We start from the raw sequence: 25,036 nt of genomic DNA, 5'->3' as shown, positions 1-25,036 counted from the left end.
AAAAAAAACCAACCAAACAAAAAAGAGACCTTTTAGCAAGCCGTAAGGGCAGTAAAAACTGCCAGCACCTTCCGAAGAAGGGAGTACAACATGAAGTGGATAAACCTGTGCTAGCAATGACAGCCTGCTCCTGGACACCACTTTTTTCAGTGAAATCTGGGGGCTCTCCCCTTCATGTTGTGGCAAAGGAGTTGCAGAACCTCAGAAAAAGTGCTTGCTGGAGCATTTAGCCTGTCTGGAGCCCAATTCTTCTTTCTCCCTGGGGAGATGACTGGATGAACCGAACTGGGATGCAGACACCACCCCAGCAGCCCTGGACATGGCACATTGAGCGCAAACCTGGCAATAAGCTCTGACCTGATCTACCACTGATTTCAGGCCATAACCTCCCTGCTAGCACATCTGCACGGCACAGCAAGACATAGGCGAGCGCTGGGACATGCGCGGTGAGACAGCTCTGATGGAAAAGCAAACAGCTGCAGAAGAGGAGCTCCAACCTCAGCCTATTTCCCATGGATCTCCATTCAGCAAGCATGGACAGATGTTCATACAAGGTCACTGCTCGATTTCAGCTGTGTCTTGCTTGAGGTAGACTTATTTGTAGGCACAATTTAAGAAAAAAGGCTCCTGATGCAATCATCTGATACCACCAAGACGCAAAGAACAGGATGCAAAGCACAGGGTACAAGACCAGGGGTATAGAAAATTATAAGGAAGCCTTGCAGCACTTGCAGGAATTTCATAATACAGCCAAGCACTCACTCATGGCTTGTTGGACAAGAGCTCTAAAGCAAAGACTGCTCTGCTCTCCTAACTGGAGAAGAGCTCTTGAACAACTGAGAAAGTTGGCAAAGAAGAATTGGATTGAACCGACAGTATTAAAGAAATCTCGGGAGCATTGATGTCTTGTCCAGGTCTGAATAGCATAAACAAGAACTGATACAAACTTTCTGTGAAGTGATAGCCGAGTTTTATTTTTTAATAAAATTTAACTTTTCTTTGCTCTGGACCCGAGACGAGGAAAAGCCTTTGGTTACTGACTCTGCCAGAGATCAGCCAGCTGCAAGAGCAGCCAGAAGGAAAAAGCATTGAGCTGTATTAATTTCAGGAGCTGAAACTAAAGCATGGGACAGTCTCTTCTCCTTTAGGGAAATACATCCACTTGGAGAGACATCCCAGGACAACCTCAGGTCTGGGGTTCGTGGCCAGGCACCCATTGGGAAACTAAAGGCATCACCAGCACGTTCATCCAGCTCTGCTTTCCCTATCAGGTTACCTCTACCCATATGATGAGCAGACCGCGGGAAGAGGATCTTCTTAAGGTACTTCTAATTTGACTGTAATGGAGTGGAAAATGGAGCAAGCTATTCTGAGAGGATGAGATGTTTAAATGCATTTCCAGCTGAACGCTGCCTAGGGAGAGGCCAGCCTCTTTGCTTGCTGATTTCCTGTTAAAGATTGGGACCACCGGCATGATTTTTACATGTTTACAGTCAAATGGCTTTGGATGACCAAGACTAGCAAATAAAATTGGTAGAAAAAGAAAAGTTTATCTTTACCCAAGAGTAAGTTGTTTGGTTGGTTGGTTCTTTTTTTTTAAGTGCTATGAAGTTGTCTGCTCACCCTCACATATTTCAATAAAACACTTATTTATTCCACCGGTGTGTTCTGGTTTTGCTAGTTATATAAATAAATGCATAACCACTTAACTTCCCTGAAATACTGAGATTATAGCGAAACATTTATTATAATGTTAAAAGTGCCAGAAGGGATAGGGTAGAGGTTTTCAAAACAAACAGTTTCAAAGTTAATTCGCGTATGAAAGTTAATTCTCCTGGCAATCCCTTTTCCTATAAAACATGTTGTTCATTATTCTTGAATATGTTTTCTTATGTTTAGGCTTATTAATTCATTAAATCACTGCTAAGATCTCTAAGAACTGGATGTAAAACAGAGAATATCCTCTAAATTTAGTGAAACTGGACTAAGGAAATGAATTTATAACGTTTGGAAGTCTGGCACAATAGCAAAGAAACAATATGAAATAATTCCTCTGTAGATGCCACAAAAAAGCTTTTTCAGGTTGTCTAGTGGGAGAGATCATCTTATTATGATTTTTTTTATTATTTGCATCTAGGCTCTGAGCAGCACTTTATTTCAGGCCAATTAATAACTTATTTAATACAACACCTGAGTCCTCCACTTCTGTGTCCCCAAAAATTCAAGAAAATATGACAGGACCCAAGCCTTAGAAGTGAAAGTCAATCATTAAGACTCTCAGAAACTTTTAACACAACATTTGACAAGCCATTTTATTGTTTAGCGCTGTATAAAATAGAGGAAAGACCACTCTCTTTACAGTCCAGGTGGTAACCTTGGAGTAATATTTGTGAACCCCTCTACACATGGCAGATAAAAGGTGCTACAGAGGGTCGCACTTTAAGTCCTTCCTTCCATTCTACACTTGACAGGACTCCATCCCAAAAGCACGCTTTGGTTATATTACGGAATGAGACCAAGATACGGTCCAATCCTTCAGTTTTGAAGGCTTTAACTTTTGAAAAAAACACCCCTAATATTGCATAATAGCTTTGAATCTCCCTAAAAGATTCAAAGATTTTGTTCTTGCTTTCTCTCACTGCTTTTAACTCTTTCTAACACTCTATACTAAGGACATTTAAGTGCACGGTTGGGTCCCTCATTGCTCCAGTGAAGAACAGTTGCCATGACCACACCTAGACCACCTTCCAGACCCTTTGGACAATGCTGTATGTTGCAACAACCAAGGGTTTCAGTGTCCCTTTAACAAAGCATTGCAAGTATTGGAAGTAATTCAAGAAGTTAATGCAAAAACAAAGCAGTATTCAGGTCCTAATATAGCAAAAGGATTAACCACCTGCTTAATGTTAATTAACCTCAGGGGGACTCCTTGTGTACTTAAGAGTTTGTTATGCGCTTCAGCGCTTTGCAGTATCAAGATGCAAAGCTGGCAGTGGATTCCTTCCCATGGTTTGCCATCAGATCCAGAGCTGCAATGAGACCATGGGGTGGTCGGGCCACAGCGCTGGTCCGTACTCAAGCTTTTGAGTGAGTTTTGTCTACAGAACATCTACCCCAGCTTTAGCCACTGGAGCTGGGTCTCCAGCAGAGCTCCTGCCATCCCCATCCCACCAAAGGGGCATGAGCAGTGTGAGCATCTCCCTCCTATGCAGCACATGCACTCTGCGACTTCACCAGCCTGGAGGCACCAGTAAACCTCAAGGTGTGTTTTTTAAGGACAAACCAACTTCCAAAACTGCTAAGAAAAGAGCAAAATAGGATTGGAGAGGTACAAAGAGGACAGAACAATGGTCCAACCACTGAGACAGGACAGAGACAGCGTTGCCAGCACTTAGACAGGACTTTCCACGCAAGAGCTGTCTGGTATACCAGAGCAGCAGGTAGGTGGTAGAGAGGGGAGGGCAAAGAAAATTATAGACCTGATTCCTGGAAAAATGTTAGAACAAATAATTTAACAATTGCTAAGTATCGAAATGATAATTGGGTGATATACACTAGGCGAACACTGCCAAGGACAACTTGCACGGACCGATCTAATTTTGTTCTGTGACAAGATAACCAACCTAGCAGACAAGGAGAAAGATGCACGTGCGATATACCTTGACTACAACTCTGGCCAGTGGCCCGCACGATATCTTCACGAGCAACTGAAGGAAAAATGGTCTAGATGAAGTCACAGTAAAATTAAGCACTGACCCAACAGTCCCTTGAGCGCACCTAAAAACACTGAACCTCTGGAATATGAAATTACCCTCACCCTGTGAAATCTGGCATTTAATGCCCAGGGCACAGTAAGGTTAATAAAAGCAGCATTAAAAATTTCCTGGCTTGTGGCATTTTAATTCAAGCTATTTGAATTCCCTGACCTCTATGCCTCCCTGTGTACAGCAAGTTTTGTTCACTTTCCCCACAAAAAAGATGCTTTTGGGAAGACATGTTGAACGTGGCAGAGAGCGCACGTTGCACACATCAAAATCATAAGAATTCAGGGTTTAATTCCTACTGCTGTACAGTGTTTGGTCTCTGTTTATTTCAGACATGTCACATTACTTAAAATCTTTTGAAGTAATTTCAATCTTTTTCATTTCTCAGGTTAAAAAATAAAAACAAAAAGAAAAAAAAAAAAACAACTTTCTACCACCTACTTTCCAACTTCTCCATGCAACACCAATGCACAGCTGAAGCCCAGAGAAGGTCCTACAAGGAAACAGAGGAACACTTAGTTTTACAAGGATTTTTGGGAGCAGAATGAGGACTGGATGCAGATGCTGCTGGAGGAGGTCATACCTCACAGCTGCAGAGCAGGGACATGGCTTACACCTCCACCTTCCACCCCTCGCTGTTCTTCAGTGGCTGTGGGATGACACCATTGACCCCCAAAACTGCTATACTCCAAGTAATCCTGGTGGTCTCTCTTGTGACACACCTTAGGGTACTCCCCGGTTAAGGGTACAGAACATTTGAGTTTTGCTGAGCACAATCTCTTTCCTGCCAACAATTTCCGATGGGGGGGGAAGTATACTTGGTTTTTTCCCCCCAAGAAATCCTGGATATCCAGCAACATCACCAAAAGCAGAGTATGAATGAGAGTTGTCTGACAGCCAGGAGTCCCAGGCAAATGAAATTCCCCAAAAAACTTGCCTCTAGGATTCCTCCCAAAACTGCTGCAAACAGAGCCTGCGGATCTCTCTAATTAGGCTGGTCAGCAAGGGCAACTGCCACGCGGCCCGATGACGGGCTGTAAGTCCATCCATCATCACGTCAGCCCAGGGCCAAGGGAAGCACCTTCAAGTAATTAATCTTTCCCAGCCTGGGGAGCACATTCGGATGGAGCACGGCGGAAACGTAGCCAAGATGGACAGATGGGTATTACAACAGAGAACACCCTGTTGGTAGTATCACCCTTTATTAAAACAAACAAACAAAACCTGAGCCCCCTTTTCTTTGCTCTCTTTCATGAAATTAAAGTTTTCAAAAATGAAGTCCCCAGGTTCTTTTTTTCCCCATCCCACTGTACAACCACTTGCTGTGACAAGCCTCCAGCTCCTTGGGTGAGCTGGGGCTGCCAAAACCTGCTTGTTCTTTGTATGTGACTTCCATGCCAATTTATTACCAAAAGGCTATTTAAGCCGTGCCATCCCCATCACCTTTATTGTTGCAGGATCTCAGGGTTTTCTGTTGGATGCCTGAGTATTACTGCTGGACTACACACTACCGACGGACAGTAACTATCTGCAGGGATGCTGGTACTTGTTTTTATTTATTTATTAGATATAAAAAGAAGAAAAGGTTTAGAGCACACGCAGCACATGTCCATCAAGGTCTACCCCCCCTGTGAGCAGACATACGTACGCTGGCAGGAAGGCCACGCTCTTTTGTTCCAGCCATACCATGATCTAATACAGTGGGTAGTTTTTCTTAGCAAGCCAGTCATCTGTCTTTCAGAACCAGGAGGCAGACGATTAGTGTTGCATTACCCTCTCCTGACACTTAATTAATGACAATATTTGGAGATATTACAGCAAAAGACATCCAGCATGGGTTACTCAGTCTCCCATGACGAAGGGGCATGGGGAGCTGCACGGGTTCAGATGTAACATCTCTGATTGAGAAACACAGAAAGGAGAAAAGTTTCTCCAAGTTGCCCTTGGCCAACACCATCAGGTTCCTTCCCTTGCAATCTTTTCCACAGTGACGCCTAGCCAAGGGACCAACTCGGTATTTAGCAAGTCCACAACCAATTTTGGGTTGCTGGAAAAATCAGCCCTGGAGGACCTTGGAGATGTGTCCGTCGCAATGCCACCCGAGATGATATGTGCATGCATGGAGGGGAAGCCAGCACTTAACTCCAAGACATAAACGAACATGTTAACAGGCTCCAGCCGGGCAGCGGACAGACAGTGGCTGTCTCAAGAAAGCTGATGTTTCCACATCAGCTGCTTTTTGCAATCCACTGAGGGTGGCTTCAGAGTCACATCAGTAACCACCAAATGATGGGTAAGCTGGGCACAATAAGGTATCTCTTCAAATATTTAGAGATTGCAAGTGTCTTGAATTATTCTGTGCATTTGCATTAAAAATAGCAGTCCTTTCATACAGCACAATAAGTATTCCTGTTTTTTTAACCTAAACTACAATGCACTGAGATTCATCATTTGTCTAGTCCACATTTCAATTTTCCTTTCTTATGGTTCTTTTCATTGTGCCCAAGTATCCCATTCTTCCTTGCTTTTATGCCTTTAATTTTGCCTTGTAGAATAACCTAAGAATCACTATTTACAACTGAACAGACAACTCGCACTTACTTCAGTACCTTCTTCCTGTTCAAAGAAAAAACCTCATAATTACACCCAAACTCGTAAGGAAACAGAAAACCAAGAGAAACCTCTATACTTCTTTTGTATTTTCATCCAGGGGGAACAGCTATTTGCAAAACAATGAAATGTTTCCCAAAGAACATTTGCAACCCTCAAAACTTGAAAACCAAGTCAGGCTGCATTAATGAACAGCCCAGTCGAAATCAAGGGCAATTGAAGAGAGAGGTGATGTTCTTCCCCGGTGCAAAGCAATAACACAGCCCTTTGTCATGTTACAAGATCCCCTCCTTTCCTGATGCTTCTGCAGAGGTCTGAACTCCCAGTTGTGTCTACACTGTAGCCACTGCAGCCTCACCTTGCAGCACAAGCCACACCCAGGACCAAAATTAAATGCAAGAACATGCTCCGGCTAACAAGGCTCACTGAAAACCAGACTAGATTAACCCAGATCTGGCCCTACAGCGACTACCCATCTGGATCGGGATCTGGTGCACATCTGGGCAGCTGGAGATGTGATCTTATCTGCCCATACCCACGTGGGCTGGCCTCTCAAACAGCAGCTCACAAGTGGGCAGGATGAGACCTACCTTACACCTCCATGCACAAGCCCAGCCCCACGTCAACAGGGACAACCGTCATGCCACCCAGTGTACTTCTGGCAAAGGATGCCTCCTACAACTTGCCCATGTCAAGAAGGGGACACAGTAGAGTCAACACCTTCAACACACAAAAGCAGGAGGTTATAATCATTAGCTGCGCTCCATGTTATGACAGTTACATTATCAATTTGCTTTTATGAAGCGCAGCTTTGACTTGCACATTTGGGACCATTTCAGATAGACAGGTTGACACCTGGATGCTTTTCTCTTTCTACTTTAGCGTTTCTAGAGTCCTTTGGGGCAAGGGGGGAACAGGTAAGGAAAGCACATCTGAGCTTTGTTTAAAAACATGCCACAACACCAGAATCCACAGGTATTTGCAAGACTGTTTATGGTTGCAGCATTTCCTGAGCAAGTTTTTGACCCGGTTGCCAGATCCAAGCACACTTCCCAGATTCAAGCAGCCTCCACAGCAGCTACCTTCTGTGGAAGCACAGCCTGCTGCCCTTTGCACATCTTCCCATCTGCTCCCATCATCTGCGTGCCTACAGCCAGCCACAGAGCAACCATTTGGACAAGCTTCTTGCAAAGGTGCTGCGTAGATGAGGAAAGTCATGAGCAGGTCTAGAGAATATGCTACATTTCTTCTTGTAGTCCTCTAAAATACCTCCAAAATCCTCATCATCACTGCTCTTCCACATTGCAGCCTCAAGTCCTGGGTACAGTAAGATGTGGTGCCTCATTTAACAAATTGAACCCAACAAAAGTTTGGTTGTCACCTTTGAAAATCACTATCAGAAATTACCTCTGGAAAGAGTGTGATATTTATACATCAGCCACACTGAACATGAGCAAGTAAAACTTCAGTCGCCAGAGAGTCAAGCAGAATAAATTACAGCAAGGGATCAATACTTTACCAAGCGGTTGATAGCCTTGTCTCGAAGGGCCTCCAAATGGATTCCTGCTCCCAAATCCACTCCCATCAATAGATCCATAAGACATTTTCTAGATAGCAATGGATGCGGGATTATACTTTGAACCTAAGACAACAGAGAAAAAGACAGATACAACACTGTTAAAAGTCAGTTAAACCCCAGTATTCTAAGAACAAAGGGGAAAAAAAAAGGCAAATGGAAAAATACAGGACTATCTCCAAACCTCAGGATGCCTACCTGCAAAAAAACCCCAAGAAAAGCACTAAAAGCCAGGTCTCGTGGACTACAGCTCATCTTGGGGGCAAACAAGTCATTTGACCTCCCTGTGCCTTATTTTCTCCAGTGGTAAAGGGCAACCATTTATCTGTTTCAGACACGGCAAGACTTTTAATCCCTCGCTGTTCACAAAGTGCTTTGAGATCCTAGGCTGGTAGGCAAAGACTAGGCACTCGATCAAAAAAAGGTAATGCTGTCTTCTGGAACATTACCACTATGCAGCTAGCTAGGAGTCTATCCATCATACTTCAGTCTTGATGAGCTCTCAAAAGAGACAGTTTACTGCTATATTATAAGCTCCTGGGCTTCTAGTATAAATATTGGAGGCAGAGTTATTTTTCCTTGCTGGTTTAAAAAAAAAAAAAAAAAGGGAAAAAAAAAGCTGCAAAGCCTAAGGTAGCAGCAGCAGAATGAAATCAGTGCAGCAGTGTCAGAGAAAGACCACTTTTTCCCCCCTTCCCATCCACAGGCATTGTCTCACCATGGGGCCCAGATACCCTCCAGCATATCAGCAGGGTCCCAGGACTTTGATATTGAAAATAGTTCAACCCTAAGGCATGGAGATGACGATGGAAGAGGAAGAAAAGAGATAAAGGTGCTGCATCAGTTCGGGCATGATACGGGACCAAACCTAGCTGCTGCTTCCTTACACCAAGACTACGAAAAAATGCACAAACAGAGAAAACCTGGAGGCTGAGGATAGAGACTTATTCCCCAAAAAAGGTAGAAGAAAAGGTAGAAGACAACGCTACCTGCTGGGTAGCCCTTCATCAAGCAGCGATGCAGTGATGCTGCAGTATAGCAGCATGGGAGAGTCCAGTGGAGAAAACACGTTGGCATGAGATGACTAGGAATACCACCTGCCCTCCTTGTAGGGAGTTTCTCTGTCTCATTAATGTCACTTTTTAACTGAAGGATGACCAAAAAAACTGGGTCAACAAACCACCCTCTCCAACAAGCATGTGCAACCCCTTCAGCACAATGGCAGAATCATAGAATGGTTTGGGTTGGAAGGGACCTTTAAAGGTCATCTAGTCCAACCCCCTTGCCATAAGCAGGGACATCTTCAACTCGAGCAGGTTGCTCAGAGCCCCGTCCAACCTGACCTTGAATGTTTCCAGGGATGGGGCATCTACTACCTCTCTGGGCAACCTGGGCCAGTGTCTCCCCACCCTCACATAAAATATTTCTTCCTTAGAACTAGCCTAAATCTACCCTCTTTTAGTTTAAAACCATTACCTCTTGTCCTATCACTACAGGCTCTATTAAAAAGTCTGTACACATCTTATAAGCCTCCTTTAAGCACTGAAAGGCTGCAATAAGGTCTCCCTGGAGCCCTCTCTTCTCCAGGCTGAACAACCCCAACTCTCTCAGCCTTCCCTCATAGGAGAGGTGTTCCAGCCTCTGATCATTTTTGTGGCCCTTCTCTGGACCTGCTCCAACAGGTCCATGTCTTTCTTGTACTGAGAAAGATGTTGGGGTGTAAGGCTGGATGACACGAGATGCAATGCTCTGTCCTAGGCTTGGATACTCAAACTGCATGTGGCCTGGACCAGCTACTTTCCCTCTGACATGCAAAAAGCTGGGAATGGTCTCCAGCCTGTAAGAGCTTCTTGACATATGGCCACACGTTGCATGATATCCTGATGTATGTGCTGATAGATGCCTCAGCAAAGGGGTGAAGTCTCTTTTGGGGTGCACTGACACAGTGGTGTACTTGCAACTATTCCTTTGGTTTGTCCTCCATGGAGAGCAGAGCACCAGAAAATTCCCAGTTCTGGACTGTACTGGGAACAGTCTAATGGTCTCAGGCACCTCTTGTACTTCATTCTCCTTTTTTCTTTCAAAGTTTCAAAACCAAGCAAAAAATTACTGCTGAGATTTGCCAGACAGGGAAACTAGGACTAAAGGAAATCGCTCACCATCCTCACTTAATTGAGCAAGACACATAAAAGAGGATGAAAGTGCAACTGCCTTGAGAGAGCAATGGAAGGGAGCCAAATCCATTAAAAGTGGAGAAAATCCACAGTACAGTTTCCCCACCCAGCCTCAGTGTACCACGTACACACATAATTGGCATCTGAGGCTGCAGGTACCACTAGGCCATAAATCCTTCATTTTAGGAAAACGGCCTTCAGTCCAAACCTATGGAAGCCAACCTGCAATAGCCCAAGCGGCCAGAGAGAGGATGAGTGCATGTATTTGTGTGTGCATCGAGGGGACAGAAAATGAAGTAAACAAGAGGGAAAGTTAAAAAAAGCCATCTGTGAACCAAGGGTTTCCAAGACACACACCACCACAACAGGCGATCATGTCAAACATGTAAAACTCTAAGCACCACAAAAATATAATGTATGATGTCTTGATGGAAGTTCTTCATCACAACCACTAAACACTACAAGAAACAGATGAAGACTCACATGGGAAGTCTGCGGTGGACTTGAGAACAAATCTTGCCTCTCCCAGGTCTCAGGTTAGCCCACAACTACCACAGTAACACAACCTCCATTGCAAAATGCAACCCAAGATCTAGCAAAACTCTTACCTGGAAAAATAAGGGCACACAGAAGACAGTTACAGAGAAAATTTCTGAGCAGGGATAAGGAGTTATCTTATTTTCTTTACCACCCAGCGTGGCTACAGATTAAGACTGCTGTAAGCAGGGAAGTGGGACAACCAAACAGCTTGAAAACTGCCTCTGTACAGAGGTTGATCCTGACTCATCCTTTCTTTTTAGAGATAAGCAAATGGAAGCATTTGCTGCCATGACTTCCCCAAGGCCACATAAAACAAACGTGAAGTGAAAGTCTACACCATGTTGTAAAATGACTTGATTACAACTGGGCAAGTGTTTCTCTGGCAAACAGTGAATGCATCTATTTTTTCCCCAACAGAGTGGTGTGAAAGGGGGAGACAAGGAAGGCTTTTAGAGCACTCCAAATGTTTCATGTTGATTTATCATTTTCAAAGCATGCTTCCATTTTAAAACTTTTTCTCCCTGTAAGGGGAAAAAAAAAAAAAAGAAAGAACTGAAAATGAAATATTTTGTTTTAGTTTAACCGACCTTTTTAGAAACAACCACCTCCCACCCCGTCCTACTAAGCCATTGAAATATCCCTTATTCACACAGCTCCGGAACCACACTCCTACCCCACAGTAATATATTTACAGGAAAACTTAACAGCAGATCTAAATACCTTTAATTTGACTGGCAATAAAAGCATTTCCCTCCCCATCCCCATGGCACCTCCCAAGTCTTTTGTCTACTGCTCCTCAGGGAAACTTGTCCAATTTACTGTGAAGGCAGTTTGTACAAATTGGAACAAGCATTGCATAACATACTAAATACAGAAAAAAGAAAAAAAAAAGAAGAAAAAGAAATAAAAGATTTTGTCACAGCTTTATCCTCATCATTTTAAAAACAAATGAAGGAACAACCACATCCAAGCCAGACTAAAAGGACATCCATCCTGCCAGAGGCATGAATTTGTATTTTAATGACATGCAACTACTTCTTGCTTTGTATATCCTGTAGAAGTCAATAGTGAAGTGAGTATAACAGTAGGATGTAGGATCTCAAGGAAAAAGTTGGTCCACATTTCTTGGATTGGGAAAGATACTGGCAGGCAAAACCAAGCAGGCAAGATTATTTAAAGAGTTCCCCTATAAACATCAGTCTCCATTTAGAGGGACATTCAGATGGCCAGCATAATTAATAGTAGGAATGAAAAGTAAGATTTCATCATGGAAGAAATAGGTTGGAGAGCACTTTAGGCAAGTTAGATATTTTTAAAGTTGAGTTTGACTGAGAAAGACATGAGCATACTGGAAAGAAATGGAAAAGGAGGACAGACATAGACATATTGGAGCGAATCCAGCGAAGGGCCATGAAGATGATTAAGGGATGAGAGCATCTGATATATGAGGAGAGGCTGAGGGAGCTGGGACTGTTCATCCTGGAGAAGAGAAGGCTCGGGGGGAGGGGAGGGAGGTATTAATGTGTATAAATATCTATGGGAGGAAGTAAACATGATGGAGCCAGACTCTTCTCAGTGGTGCTCAGTGACAGGACAAGAGGCAATGGAGATGAATTGAAATACAGGAAATTCCACTTCAGAAAAAAAGCCGTTTGTTTTGTTTGGGTTTTTTTTTTATGGTGAGGGTGGTCAAACACCGGCACAGGTTGTGCAGAGAGGTTGTGGAGTCCACATCCATGGAAATATTCAAGCCCTGACTGAACATGGGTCTGAGCAACCTGCTCTAGGTGACCCTGCTCTGAGGAGGTGGGTTGGACAAGATGACCTCCAGATGTTCCTTCCCACCTCAGTAGTTCTGCTATTCTGTGATTTTCCTCCTATGATGCCTGAAGCAACTTGAGAGCCATTCATGGCCCCCTTGGCAAACTGGAGGACCCTTACTGTGCCTATTTACTAAATGGGGGCAGAAAGGAAGAGTAAGAAAATTGCAAACCTATCAGCTTAATTTCCATCTCCTGCGAAAACACTGGACTAAATTCACTGAATGTATCTGATGGTAAAAAACAGAGTCACAGCCAGCATGCATCTGGCAACAAGGCATATCAAACCAACGTTAACTTCTTTATGCAACAAGTTATCAGGCAGTGGAGTTAGCAGAAAAACAGCAGATGTTACAGCTCTATGCTATTAGGGGTTTCCTTGCATGACATAAGAAATGGATTGGAGGTGCAGGTGAATTTTTTTTTAATTAGAAAAATGCTCCCAATGGACTGTTGCCATAACCAAAGAAGAAACTGTGTGGGGTCCACCAAGCTCTGCTCTCTCAATTTGTATTTTGAGCAGTGAGCTGAGTGATGGAACAGGGATCAGCCTCATTAAATGCACACACGACACTAAACAGGGAGGTTAGATGACAGCTTCAGCATTCATAACAATCGTAACAAACGAGAAGTGATGTTTGCCAAAGAAAATAAGACACTACATAATTCGGGTCAACTGCAGGAACCTGAATTTAGAAGCAGCAAACAAGTGCACGAACGGAGGATGGGGAACAAAACGCCAGTGCTGCAGAGAATCATAGAATCATTTAGGTTGGAAAAGACCTTTAAGATCATCAAGTCCAACCGTTAACCTAACACTGCCAAGTCCACCACTAAACCATGTCCCTAAGCACCACATCTACATGTCTTTGAAATACCTCCAGGGATGGCGACTCAACCACTTCCCTGGGCAGCCTGTTCCAATGCTCAATAACCCTTTCACTAAAGAAATTGTTCTTCATATCCAATCTAAACCTCCCCGGGCACAACTTGAGGCCATTTCCGCTTGTCCTATCACTTGTCACTTGGGAGAAGAGACCGACCTCCACCTTGCTACAACCTCCTTTCAGGTAGTTGTAGAGAGCAATGAGGTCTCCCCTCAACCTCCTTTTCTCCAGGCTAAACAACCCCAGCTCCCTCAGCCGCTCCTCATCAGACTTCTGCTCTAGACCCTTCACCAGCTTTGTTGCCCTTCTCTGGACACGCTCCAGCACCTCAATGTCTTTCTTGTAGTGAGGGGTCCAAACCTGAACTCAGTATTCAAGTTGCAGCCTCACCAGTGCCGAGTACAGGGGGACAATCACTTCCCTAGTCCTGCTGGCCACACTATTTCTGATACAAGCCAGGATGCTATTGGCCTTCTGGGCCACCTGGGCACACTGCTGGCTCATATTCAGCCGGCTGTTGACCAACACCCCCAGGTCCTTTTCTGCCAGGCAGCTTTCCAGCCACTCTTCCCCAAGCCTGTAGCGTTGCATGGGGTCGTTGTGACACAACTGCAGGACCCAGCACTTAGCCTTCTTGAATATCATACAATTGGCCTCGGCCCATCGACCCAGCCTGTCCAGATTCCTCTGGAGAGCCTTTCTACCCTCAATTAATATACTTAGGATTAACGTTTCCTTTTTGAAGAATGTCCAGCCTTCCTGGACTCCTTTGCCCTTCAGGACTGCCTCCCAAGGGACTCTGTCAACCAGTCTCGTAAACAGGCCAAAGTCTGCCCTCCGGAAGTCCAAGGTAGCAGTTCTGCTGACCCCCCTCCTCACTTCTCCAAGAATCGAAAGCTCTGTCATTTCGTGATCGCTATGCCCAAGACAGCCTCCAAAGATGGAAGGAATCTATAGACTGCAAGCTGAACACGAATCTGCAATGACATTTCCTGTAAAAGTGGCAGACATCATCATGGGATGTATAAATAGGATTACAATCTTCTAGACAGGTGAAGTAAACCTTTTGCTTGACCCCACACTGCAGAGTCCTCAGTTGTAGGCAACAAGCTCCAGCAAAGATTTTGCCAGAGACTGAAGAAAGTCCAGGGGGAATTTGGAGAATGACAACAGGTCAAGAAAACTTGACCTGCTAGAAAAGACTGACTAAATGGGGTTGCTTTACCTATAGAAGGGAAGATTGATGGGAAAACTAGAGCCTTCAAATCTGTGCAAAGCTCCTGCAAAAAGACAGGGAGGAAAACATTCTCTTCATTCGTGTTGGACAAGACAAGGGAATAGCTCTAAACCAAAGCAGGAAAGATGAAGTGAGACACTGGGAGAGCCTATGAGGAAGGATAGAGCACCTCTGGGAACACGTAACATGAGGAAGGTCTTCTTACACCAGGAGGTGATAAGACCAGCCAACACTGGTCAGGGGCCAATACTGGGTCCAGTCCTGTTTAACATCTTTATTAATGATGTGGATGATGGGGCAGAGTGTATCCTCAGCAAGTTTGCTGATGACACCAAACTCGGAGGAGTGGTTGATACACCAGAGGGTCGTGCTGCCATCCAGAGGGACCTGGAGAGGCTGGAGAAATGGGCCAACATCACAGAACAGTTGAGGAGACCATCTAGGCCAACCCCCCCTGCTCAAAGCAGGATCAGCTAGAGCAGGTTGCCCAGGATTGTGTCCAGTTGGGTTTTAAATATCTCCAAGGATGGAGACTACACAACCTCTCCAGGAAACCTCTGGCACTTGACATCCATAAACTGGAGTCCCTCCTTGGTATCTAACCAGCCACATCATCAAAGTGCAGGTGGTGGCCGTTTATGGGATAGGAGAAAAGGGTCACACAGGCAATGTGATCTATTGCAAAAGTGGTTGCAGACACAGAACCTTCAAACTCACAACTTCCGGTCTTGCATTTGCATGCATCCCAGGCTGAGCATTCACTCTTTTCAGGACAGGTCCATCACATCATAGGGAGGCCTTCCAGATTCCTCAAGAAAGAGCATTAAGAACTTGGCTGTGGATTCAGTGGGACCTTCTGGCAGGCTAATAGCCAGCTGAAGCCAAGACCAGGCATCCAGGTGAATTCCTTGCCCTGAATTTCACAGTGAGCTGTTGGTGCTGCTGGGCTCCTCACCAGGATTTCTCCTGCCTGGGGAATGGCACTGCTACCACAAAGCAGACTGTTTCTGTTTACTGTTCAGCTCTAGAAAAATAAAATCACAGACAGTTTGGATAATAATTACCTGCCAGTAATGACTGCAGGGGGTGGTGAGAGCACCAGAACTCTTGTATTCTATTCCCAGCTCTACCACCATCTTGCTAATGGAGAAGTGCCTTCACTGGGGGTTTCAGAAGTGATTAGCAATAACGACACCTCCATTTCCGGATGGCCAACTAGAGATACATTTTTCCAAGGTTTTTAATCCAGATAAAATCCTTGTGCTGACCAGTCTGACCTTCTTCATAAAGGGAGAGCAGATCATTTCACACAAATCATCTTTACGCATCAACCCCTACAGCCTCTGGTTAGACCAGGTCACCTCTTTCCATAAGAGCCTCTCTGAGGCTCCAGTTAATGAAGGACCAGCCCCAGCCACTCCGTTAGGAGAGCTGCATCTTCTCACCTCTTGAACTTTGCTGTTTGATCTCTCTGTTGCCTCTTAACCTTCCCTCAGATGAACTAAACAGATTGACCCCCTTTCATTTCTCACTAGGAGGCTTGTTTACCAGCACACACAAATCACAAGAAGGGAGAATGCTCAGTATTTTCCTGCTTTCCGTACAGCTGCCTCCATTTCCCTGCCTGTAAAATGGATAGACAGATACAGAGCCCTTCTTTTTGCAGGGTACCAGGATTAACTTGATTAATATGGAAGTTTTCTGAAGCCATGAGATGAAAGGGAATATTTGCAAAGCGTGCTGCTTTTCCAAATCCCCTCTAACAGACTTGACTCTGTCACTCATGTCACAGACATGCTGCTTTTCAACTTCTCTTCTCAGGGATTTTCTCAATTATTAAAAACAAAACTCAATAAACCTTTATGTTGTTCACCTGGAAAAATGCCCCTTTCCTCTTTCTCAGAGAGCCTGAAATTTATGAACAAGCTCTGCTGCTGAAGCACTTTTTTTTTTTTTTTTTAATCAATGGTTTTAACATTGAGTTGGTGTAATTGCACAAATCCCCGAGTGCTCGCTGAGCCTCGTAACACGACTGTCAGAGGTCAATCAGAATAGCTGTAGGGGATGACTTTCTTCTTTTTCAGTCTAAGCCTTTGAGGTAATTTATGCTCCTCTGGATCTTTTGTGATGTATGTAATATTAACGCCGTGTTCTCAGGTGGCTTTGGGCAGGCAAGGTATGGCAGTAGCGCTCAGGAGCTGAAGAAGTGACTGGCAGGAGAGCGGTCCAGGAGCGATGCCCTGCACGCAGTGGGGCTGGGGATGCAGCAATACAGATGCTTTCTCCTACTTTGCTTCCCAATTAAGTTTTAATGTTGACTGAAGGTCCTCGGAGAGTGAAGTCATCTCTGTCCCCACGGCCTGAGAAGCACACTGTCTAGCCTAGGTTGACACGGCACAAAATATGGCAACAGCAACAATAACAAAAAAACCCCCCAGGACATTATATCTATAATCAGACCTTGTACAAATCGAATTGGCTTCCAGAAACTTCTAGAGCCGCATATGTAGTACTTGACAGGCACAACGTCACTTATGACTGTAAACAACCTGATTCAACACACTGAAGCACGCTCTTGTCTACCCTCCTCCAGCTGAAGTGTACTACAGAGCGAAGCAAACGCCCACAGCCTTAAGGCATCGTGGAGTAGGTGCAAAGTAAAAACAGCACAGATTATCTCAGAAACGAGCTGCTTCTGCTGTTCTGGAGATTTGCTAAGAAACAATGAAAAAAATACTCTTTTTGCATTCGTCCCTGTCAAAGCCTTATTTCAGGAAAGCATCTGATCACTTTCTAACAGATTTAGTTTTTCTTCCCTGCAGTATAGCTGCTATCATAATGTCTCCAGGAGCAGAGCAGTTTGTCTGGGGAACAGATACTATTAGGATAGGCTGCAAAGTCAGAGATAGCGAGATAAGGCATCCATGACATTTTACGGAGATATATACTGAGCCACAAATAAAGACAGTTGGTTTACTGTGCTTCTAATTGGGATGACACTAAGAGCTCTGGCTGGCCTCAGCGCACTTGATTGCAACCTTCACTTAATCTCATTTTTCTACCAGCTCAGCAACACTATGCAAATCCAACATGAACAGTTTCTGCCTAACCCCTTCTTTAATCAGTCAGTCATTCCCAGGATTTGCAGCTAACAGCACCCATCAGGTACACCAGACCCTTTCTTGTCAATCACAAGGCACCTCCATCCCCACCAAGCTCATGAAGGCTCCATCTAAGACCTTCTATTGATGCTAGAGGATTTAAGATCGGATGGACTGTCACGCAACATAAAGGAGAAGGGAATCGTAAGCAACAGAGATGGGAAGGAATGAATGCCTGGAAATCATCTGTATACATTTCACATTACACAAATGTCTGCATATCAGACATGAAGAACAGAGGTAAGGCAAGCAATCTGGAAGCCTGTCGTGCTCCTTTCATGTCAGTCCCAGTTGCCACTTCAATACACATACTTTTCTTCCACATCAACCTGACTGCACGTCTTCTCATAAAAGAACTGAAGACAGTCTTCAGATCCTGCTAAGTGGCACCAGAGACAGGTTGGCCTTAGGCAAATGCCAAGAATAAGGACTAGATATATTTTGTTTAGCTTGGGAATCTGATTCCTAGACGCCCTGTTCAAGCTGTATAACTTCTTGAGAGCAAAAGTGGCTATTTAGGGCTGCTAGAAAAAGTCTTCCATCAAAAGGATCACAGATGCCACAGAAAGATGGATGCCTTCCATCTTCAAAACACAAGGCAACACAAACTGCAACAGTTTGGTTCCCAAAAGCAACAGCCAAATGTGATAAATGACAAAGTGATTGCACTAGCAACGTTAACCCTCAGGACCCAAATTTCTTTTCACCTGGAGAAGCAGTCAGGCTTCCTTGGTACTGAGGTATTCAGATCAAGAGAAAACAAGGAAGACTGTCTTTGGGAGACCAAAGATGTTTTGGAGTGTACTGCCACTGAGTTGTATGCAACATTTTCTACTGTTCAACTCCAGGCTCTATGGGTGGCAGGGCTTAGATGACTTAGTGCCAGGTCACCGTTAACTCAGTTTGATCAAAATGTGATGTCACCCTTCCTATCTTTTAAACGGACATTAAAATAATGATTAAACAACATTTCTTCCAGCTCCTGCAGGAGAACATGATCTAGACGGCTTCCAACCCTGAATTCCCCTAGCACAAATGCTCTGAAACAGTGCCTGTTCTAATCCACCAAGGGTTTTCTTTCTTTTTTTTCCTATATTGCCTTCTCCTACTTGCTGTTTTGTACCACGTTGTCTACTTTTTGTGAACCTTGCATGTAGAACAGTCTTAATCTATCCATATGCTAGACAAACACAGAAGTATTACATATTTCAGTGAACAGCAATTAAATTTCCACTCAGTTCAGAATCCAGGTTTCATCTGCCTTTTCACTGGTTACAAAAGATGAATATTAATGTCTATTTTCTGTAAAAAAAGCAGGGAGGAGGAACACAGAGAAGAGGGAACTGGTGTCTAGTTTGCTACTGTGAAATTAAGAGTAAACTTACTAATTATAAAATATGTACATGCACGAATGGACAAAGACCAACTGCAACACACTAGGTCAGCTTAACAAAATTAGAAATAGCATTTATAAATTTATATTGGATTTCAACAGAATAAGGAAAAATACATCTGAGGACAGCAACCAGTTTTGAGTCCACAGAAACATTTTGATTAACAGACTTGCAATGCTTTAGGGGAAGAAGATGCAGGGTGAAATGGGATGCGTGAATTAATCAAGTAATAGATTCCTAAATCCCAGGATCCTGCTCCCCTATAACCCAACAACACTCATTTCCTACGTACCACTTCCTAAAGTAGAAATACTGCTATTCAACACACATGATCAGGATATACATCAGCCTAAGTTCTCATCTACACCGATGTTCACTGGTAGTCGTATTATAAATAAATCCTGCAGAAGGCTAAATGAGAAACAGCATGGTCTAGTGAAAAGACACAATACACAGTGGGAAATTGAAGAATCTACTTTTACCTTTGGTAGCGATTTGTCAAGAAACAGAAAACAACTTGGTATCTTCATTTCAGGTTTCCTACCAAGACCATGGGAGATGACAGCAGTCAGTTAAGCACGGTGTAAATCAAGTCAACAGATGGATGTGGAGAGGACAGAATTAAAAAACCTATCACATTGGCCATACGATGCATAGCAGTCTCCGAAACCTAGTGTTTGGGGGAGAAAAATACTGGGGGGTGGGGGTGTGTGTTCTGCTTGGGTTTTTTGGTGGTGTGTTTTTTTTAGGTGGGAACTGAAAGAAAACCAAAGAGATGCTGTGCAGCAGTTTTCAAGTTTCTTTCCAGTAAGAGGTCAGCACTCAGGAAGGTAAAATGAAACATGCCTCAAAAATCAAATGTCAGTGAACACGGGCATCCCAGGTCAAACACCAACTCAAGATGCTGAGTCTTAGCAGGAGCTGAAGGGGGGCTTGGGGCATCCCCAGAATGCCCTGGAAGCAAAGGCCACTTTTGAAAAGATAGAAAGAGGAAGGCACAAACCCATGCAACCAAGGTGGAGAAATAGAGATATCTGAAAATATTTCAGGGATACAGAGAGGAGAAAACAGTTCAAAACAATCCCAACCAGTGACTAGCTGGAACATGGGCACGGAGCCAACTACTATGTAACCATCACCTAACTATGAAATCATTAGTCCCTGCCTTCCCCCAAGAATAACCTCAAAGAAAAGTCAAAAAAACCCACAGTGGCCACATTTACTTATGCACCCATGCAAAACACCGTAAGAATACTGCATCCGAATAAGTAGTCATCGCCTTCTCCTCTTTATACAAATCATCTAGCTCATGAACAGGCAAGGAGGGCCAGCTTGTACACACCACCAGCCTCTGCTGATAAGAGCCCTTTTGACATTTCTATTCGTTGCTCTGCCCATTGTGCTTCTACGGTTACTCCAGCTATGTATCTTCACCCAAGACTACAGAAGACTTCCAAACAATGGTCATGCTGTGAGATAAAGTAAAAGCAAGTAGCAAAAATGCATGTGCTCCAACAATGAGAAAATGCAGAAAGATCCTCAGGATTGCACTGGGTCCTGTGGCCACCCGTCGTGAATCACAGCCTGGAGTCAGCACTGGCTGTGAGACAATTTTCCTGCCAAATTAAAGTGAATTTGCTGAAAAACCTCCATTGAACCTGCATGGGCCACTGTACATGTTGGAGAAAAAAAAAAGTGTGTTCAATTTTCCGACTCACCCACCTTCACCAAGATCCCCTACTGATGGAGAATATGGCTGAAAGGGAAAGGAACTACTATTAGCTCCATTTTGCAGGGAAGGTAAAGTGGCTTGTTAGGCTCTGTCAAGTTGGAGCAGCTGAGATTAGAAAGCTGGCGGGTCTCAGTCCTCAGTTCAAACGTCTTCTCTTGTTGATCCCTTGATTATTTCAAGTGGACCTTAACGGCACATCAATTCGCTGTTCACAGAATGACTTTCTGTATTTTTAAACCACAACGTGGTCTCTCTAAGTCAGGAGGGAGGGTGACTACCATGGCTACCTTTATTTCCACTTTTCCTCTACCCAAATAAAAGCCATCAAAAAATCAAAAGTTTTTAAAGCAAGGGATGCTCTTCAGTAGGTGCAAAGTCGCAGGCGGGTAAGGAATTGGTGGAGTTGCTTGTAACAAGGCAACAGGATGAAAATTAAGTAACGTGGACTGAAGAGGAACAAGCAATAGAGATGTTTTTGACCAGAGGGACATAGCAGAAAAGCACATCGACAAATTTGCCTAAATCCTAGGAAAACACACTAACAACCACCCCTCATCAGCCGGGGAGGGGAGGCTCTCCACGAGGGACTGGACGCTCCTGCCACATCTCCCACCTGCAGCAGAGTGCAGTAGGCAAGCACAGGATTAGCATAGCAGGAGAAAAGAGATTCCACCGCATTTGAAGGCTTACAGGCAAGGACAACAAGAAACCGCACACAAAGCATCTGGATGTGTAAATACGTGCTGTCAAAGGAGCTTGCCTTCTCCAGACCAGCGCCGCTCAGAATGCATTTGCCAAGGAGACGGCAGAGACAGCCAACAGCATGAGGCAGCCTGCAGACAACTAAACTCTTCACCTTCTCAGCTTGCTTTCACCCTAATGACAGATATATTTTGGGGTACATCCACCATCATGCTGAGAAAAACTGTATTGGTTGGGTCTGCTCTGACACAGCCTCCAATCAGTAATGAACCAGAGACCATAAAAAGCCCCATTTCAGCTCATTTCCCAGCTTTGGTATTGTCCGCCGCATACTTTGGGACTCCTCCTTCCTGCTGATAAGCTCGTGTAGCACATGATGGCACCAAAGGGAACCAAGTGCAAATATCAAGGAGAAAAAGCAGCTTTGCTTCAGCGCGTGACTCATGCAAGAAGAACGCCAAGCCCTGAACAAGCCAAAGCAAAACAGCTGACTATCAAACCCTGCACGTAAGCGCAAAGTTGCCCTTAAAAATACAGACTGCAATTTTTTCCACCAAAAAAGCAGTTTGTATTTTTTCTACAATTAGCCATGTGTAAGAGCCTGATGAAGACAGGACACACAATGTGGGATGCAGTTGTCTAAATATAGGTGTCAGTTACCATCTGAGATGCCCTGTGAGCCACATGTGGGGCTGGCAGACCTGACTGGTGATGCACAGCCTTCTGGGCTGGCAGAAGAGTGGGAACCAGCTCCAAATTAAGGCACCTAAATCTCAATGTGTGCAAAAAGTATCTGAGCACCCATGGCTACGGGTAGAGACCTAAGTCAGTACAGTCGGTGAAGCCTGGAGAGCAAGTCAAAATGCACAGGAGGTGCCTACTTTTCAGTATACAGAGGGAGTGGAGGAAGATGACAGCTCCTGGGAAGGACAAACATACAACAGATTTTAAAAAATATTAAAATTTACCCTGAAATTGTTCATTTTCACCTCCCTTTTCTGTGCTTTATCTAATTCTACCACTTTCCTCCTAATACAGTAGAAGAACTAAACAGGTGAGGTCTCTTCAGGTTGGGAAAAGAATGATGGGGTGGGGGAAAAGCCCATAAAATAACATCCCATGAAGTCCTGAGTTGCCTGGAAAAGGCAAACCACCCCCTTTTCCAGTGCAAGAACTAGGGAGTAATGAAGCAAATCCAGGAGGAGACAGGAACGAAAGGAAGGAGATACTCCTCTGTGTAAAGTCTAGGTAAGCAAGAATCCCATGTCACAGGCTGCTGTGTATGCTAAAATCTTACATAGGTTTCAAAAAGCAACAGGACTATGAGAAGAAGAAGAAAAAAAAAGAAAAAAAAAATCCATCACATGGTATTAAATGTACCACCTCTGACTCAGGGAACATAGGAAAATACTGGAGGAAGCGTTGCTCCGTTTGCCCTGTTCTCATGCTCTTTGCAAAGCAGCCACAACTAATCACATAATGGGACTAGATTTGGTTCTCCTTGCATAGACACATCTCTGTCCTGACCCAGTTTGTCTCTTCATATGACAATACCAGAAGGAAATCCTTCAGGTAAGCACAGAACCAGACAGTTCAAGAGCTGCCAGGATACTTGAAATTCGCCTCTTTTGGTCAACTGCTTTCCATGACCATGGTGAGTATGCCTTCCACTCAACCCCAGTATCTTGGCCTTATAAACTAGGTTAGACCCAACCCTAAGAGCCATCTTTCAAGATAACCACATTATCAAGAACCACCAGATCTCTATCACCCAAGAGTAAAGAGAAATAACTCAGTAGAAAGGAGAGAGCAAGAGCATCACCAGGGGCCCATCAGTCTCCAAGGGCTGGTGGCTGAGCATCCTTCTGTGTTCAGGGAGGCTCAAATCTAAATCCATCTGTGCATTTATGAAGGTAAACAGTCTTTCGAGACTAAAGTTGGGAACGGGCACAAGGAACTAACAGATGCTAAGTTCACATCTGATGAAAAGTCTGCAAAAGATGCATCTGTCTTGTGCTTCATTTTACTGCTCTTAACAGAAATACTGTAATCATGATGTACGATTGCACATCTGTAAAGGATGCACATGAATCGAGGTGGTTGTAAAGTATAAAAATATTTAGGTCCCAAAAAGGTGAAGTGAGAGATGGACCCTGTTCTGCTCTATCTGCTCGCAGCCTGTGACGGTAGTGCCACAGCACTTCATCACACAGGCATTCCTGTTACAACATCGTTACACAGGACTGCAATACTGAGTAGAAACACAGACTCCCACACATTATTTTTTTTTATTCTCTACCCAAGCTTGTCTAATATCTCTGGCCTCATTTTGTATTGGTTTTTATTTTTTTAGTGGCTTGATTCTACATAAAGGATAGGATTCACATTTGAGGAGAATTGTTTCCTCTCGCTCTTTGTATGCATGCAGTCAGTTTTTAACTTACATTTTTTATCTCACAAACTTTTTCAGCCTGAAGAAAGCATCGTTCTGAAAATGAAATAAATAAAACATAAAATGAAGGCGACTCTGTAATGGAGTTGGGACGTGGACCAAAAGAACTTGTATTTCAAATATTCTATTGCACCGTTTGCTTGTGTTACATTCAAAGGTTTGGGAAGCCATCCAAACCTATATAGACACAAAATTATCCACGGAAATTACAGCTGCAAGGTGCCAGTGCAAGCAAAAAGTGCTTTGGTTGGAAAATGAAACTGAAAACTCAAGGATGACGCAAAAAGCATGGAATAGCTTGAGGAGGAAGAGAAATGTCCAAAAAAGAAATGGTGAACGAGGAGATTTGATGCCACCCCCAAAAAAAAAAGTGACAAAAGGAATGAAAGAAGCCCTGGGCAAAAGTGAATTAGACAAATGTTGGGGGAGTTTCCATCCCTTCCACAGGTTTTGCGGTTTGTTTCCCCTCTTATCTCAGTGGAAGATCTAGGAGATCTCTAATGGGTTTGGCCACTTTCCTCCCTCTGTGAATCAACCAGAGGGAAGTCCAAACTCCTGAAAGCAAAGGAAGCAGAGAGAACTGGAGACCGTATGGGCCTTACGTGGCTTCAGACCAGACAAAAATGCTTGGCTGAACCGATCACAGCTGTAGCGCATAGCCACCCAACATGGATCTTCCCAAGGAATACAACATCCATGTCCCCTCCCATCTCCTCTGAAGAGTTGCACCACTTTGGAGAGCTCTTAGAAGAGCCTGGGAGGAAGGACCACAGTGGCTGGTGAGTCCCAAAGCACAATAAAGCTCTTCTGAAGACCCATCAGAAAAAGTCCAAAGGCACCTTAGTTTCCAGAACCATTTGCCAAGTTCATGGCTCCTCTTCTGCAGCATTTATATTCCCCTTGGTAAATAACCTGATTAAATCACATTTAACTTGAAAAACAAAAATCTTAAAAGACAAGTCAGCTATGCAAAGATGAAAATTCCAG

General features: G+C 44.0%; 1 protein-coding gene across 6 annotated transcripts in view; it reads right to left on the bottom strand.

The window, feature by feature from the left end:
* The window catches only part of TSNARE1 (t-SNARE domain containing 1), a 503,856-nt gene that overhangs the window by 386,951 nt on the left and 91,869 nt on the right, over nucleotides 1-25,036 (bottom strand). For all 6 annotated transcript variants that reach the window (XM_072851134.1, XM_072851137.1, XM_072851138.1 and 3 more), the window contains exon 2: nucleotides 7,894-8,016. In XM_072851134.1, coding sequence (XP_072707235.1) covers nucleotides 7,894-7,978 — 85 coding nt within the window. In that variant the 5' untranslated portion in view covers nucleotides 7,979-8,016. The remainder of the gene's footprint in view (nucleotides 1-7,893; nucleotides 8,017-25,036) is intronic.

The sequence above is a fragment of the Ciconia boyciana genome, chromosome 2 (assembly GCF_034638445.1).
Source record: "Ciconia boyciana chromosome 2, ASM3463844v1, whole genome shotgun sequence".
In the NCBI taxonomy this organism is placed as follows: domain Eukaryota; kingdom Metazoa; phylum Chordata; class Aves; order Ciconiiformes; family Ciconiidae; genus Ciconia; species Ciconia boyciana.
This window is presented reverse-complemented; position numbering and strand designations above follow the sequence as displayed.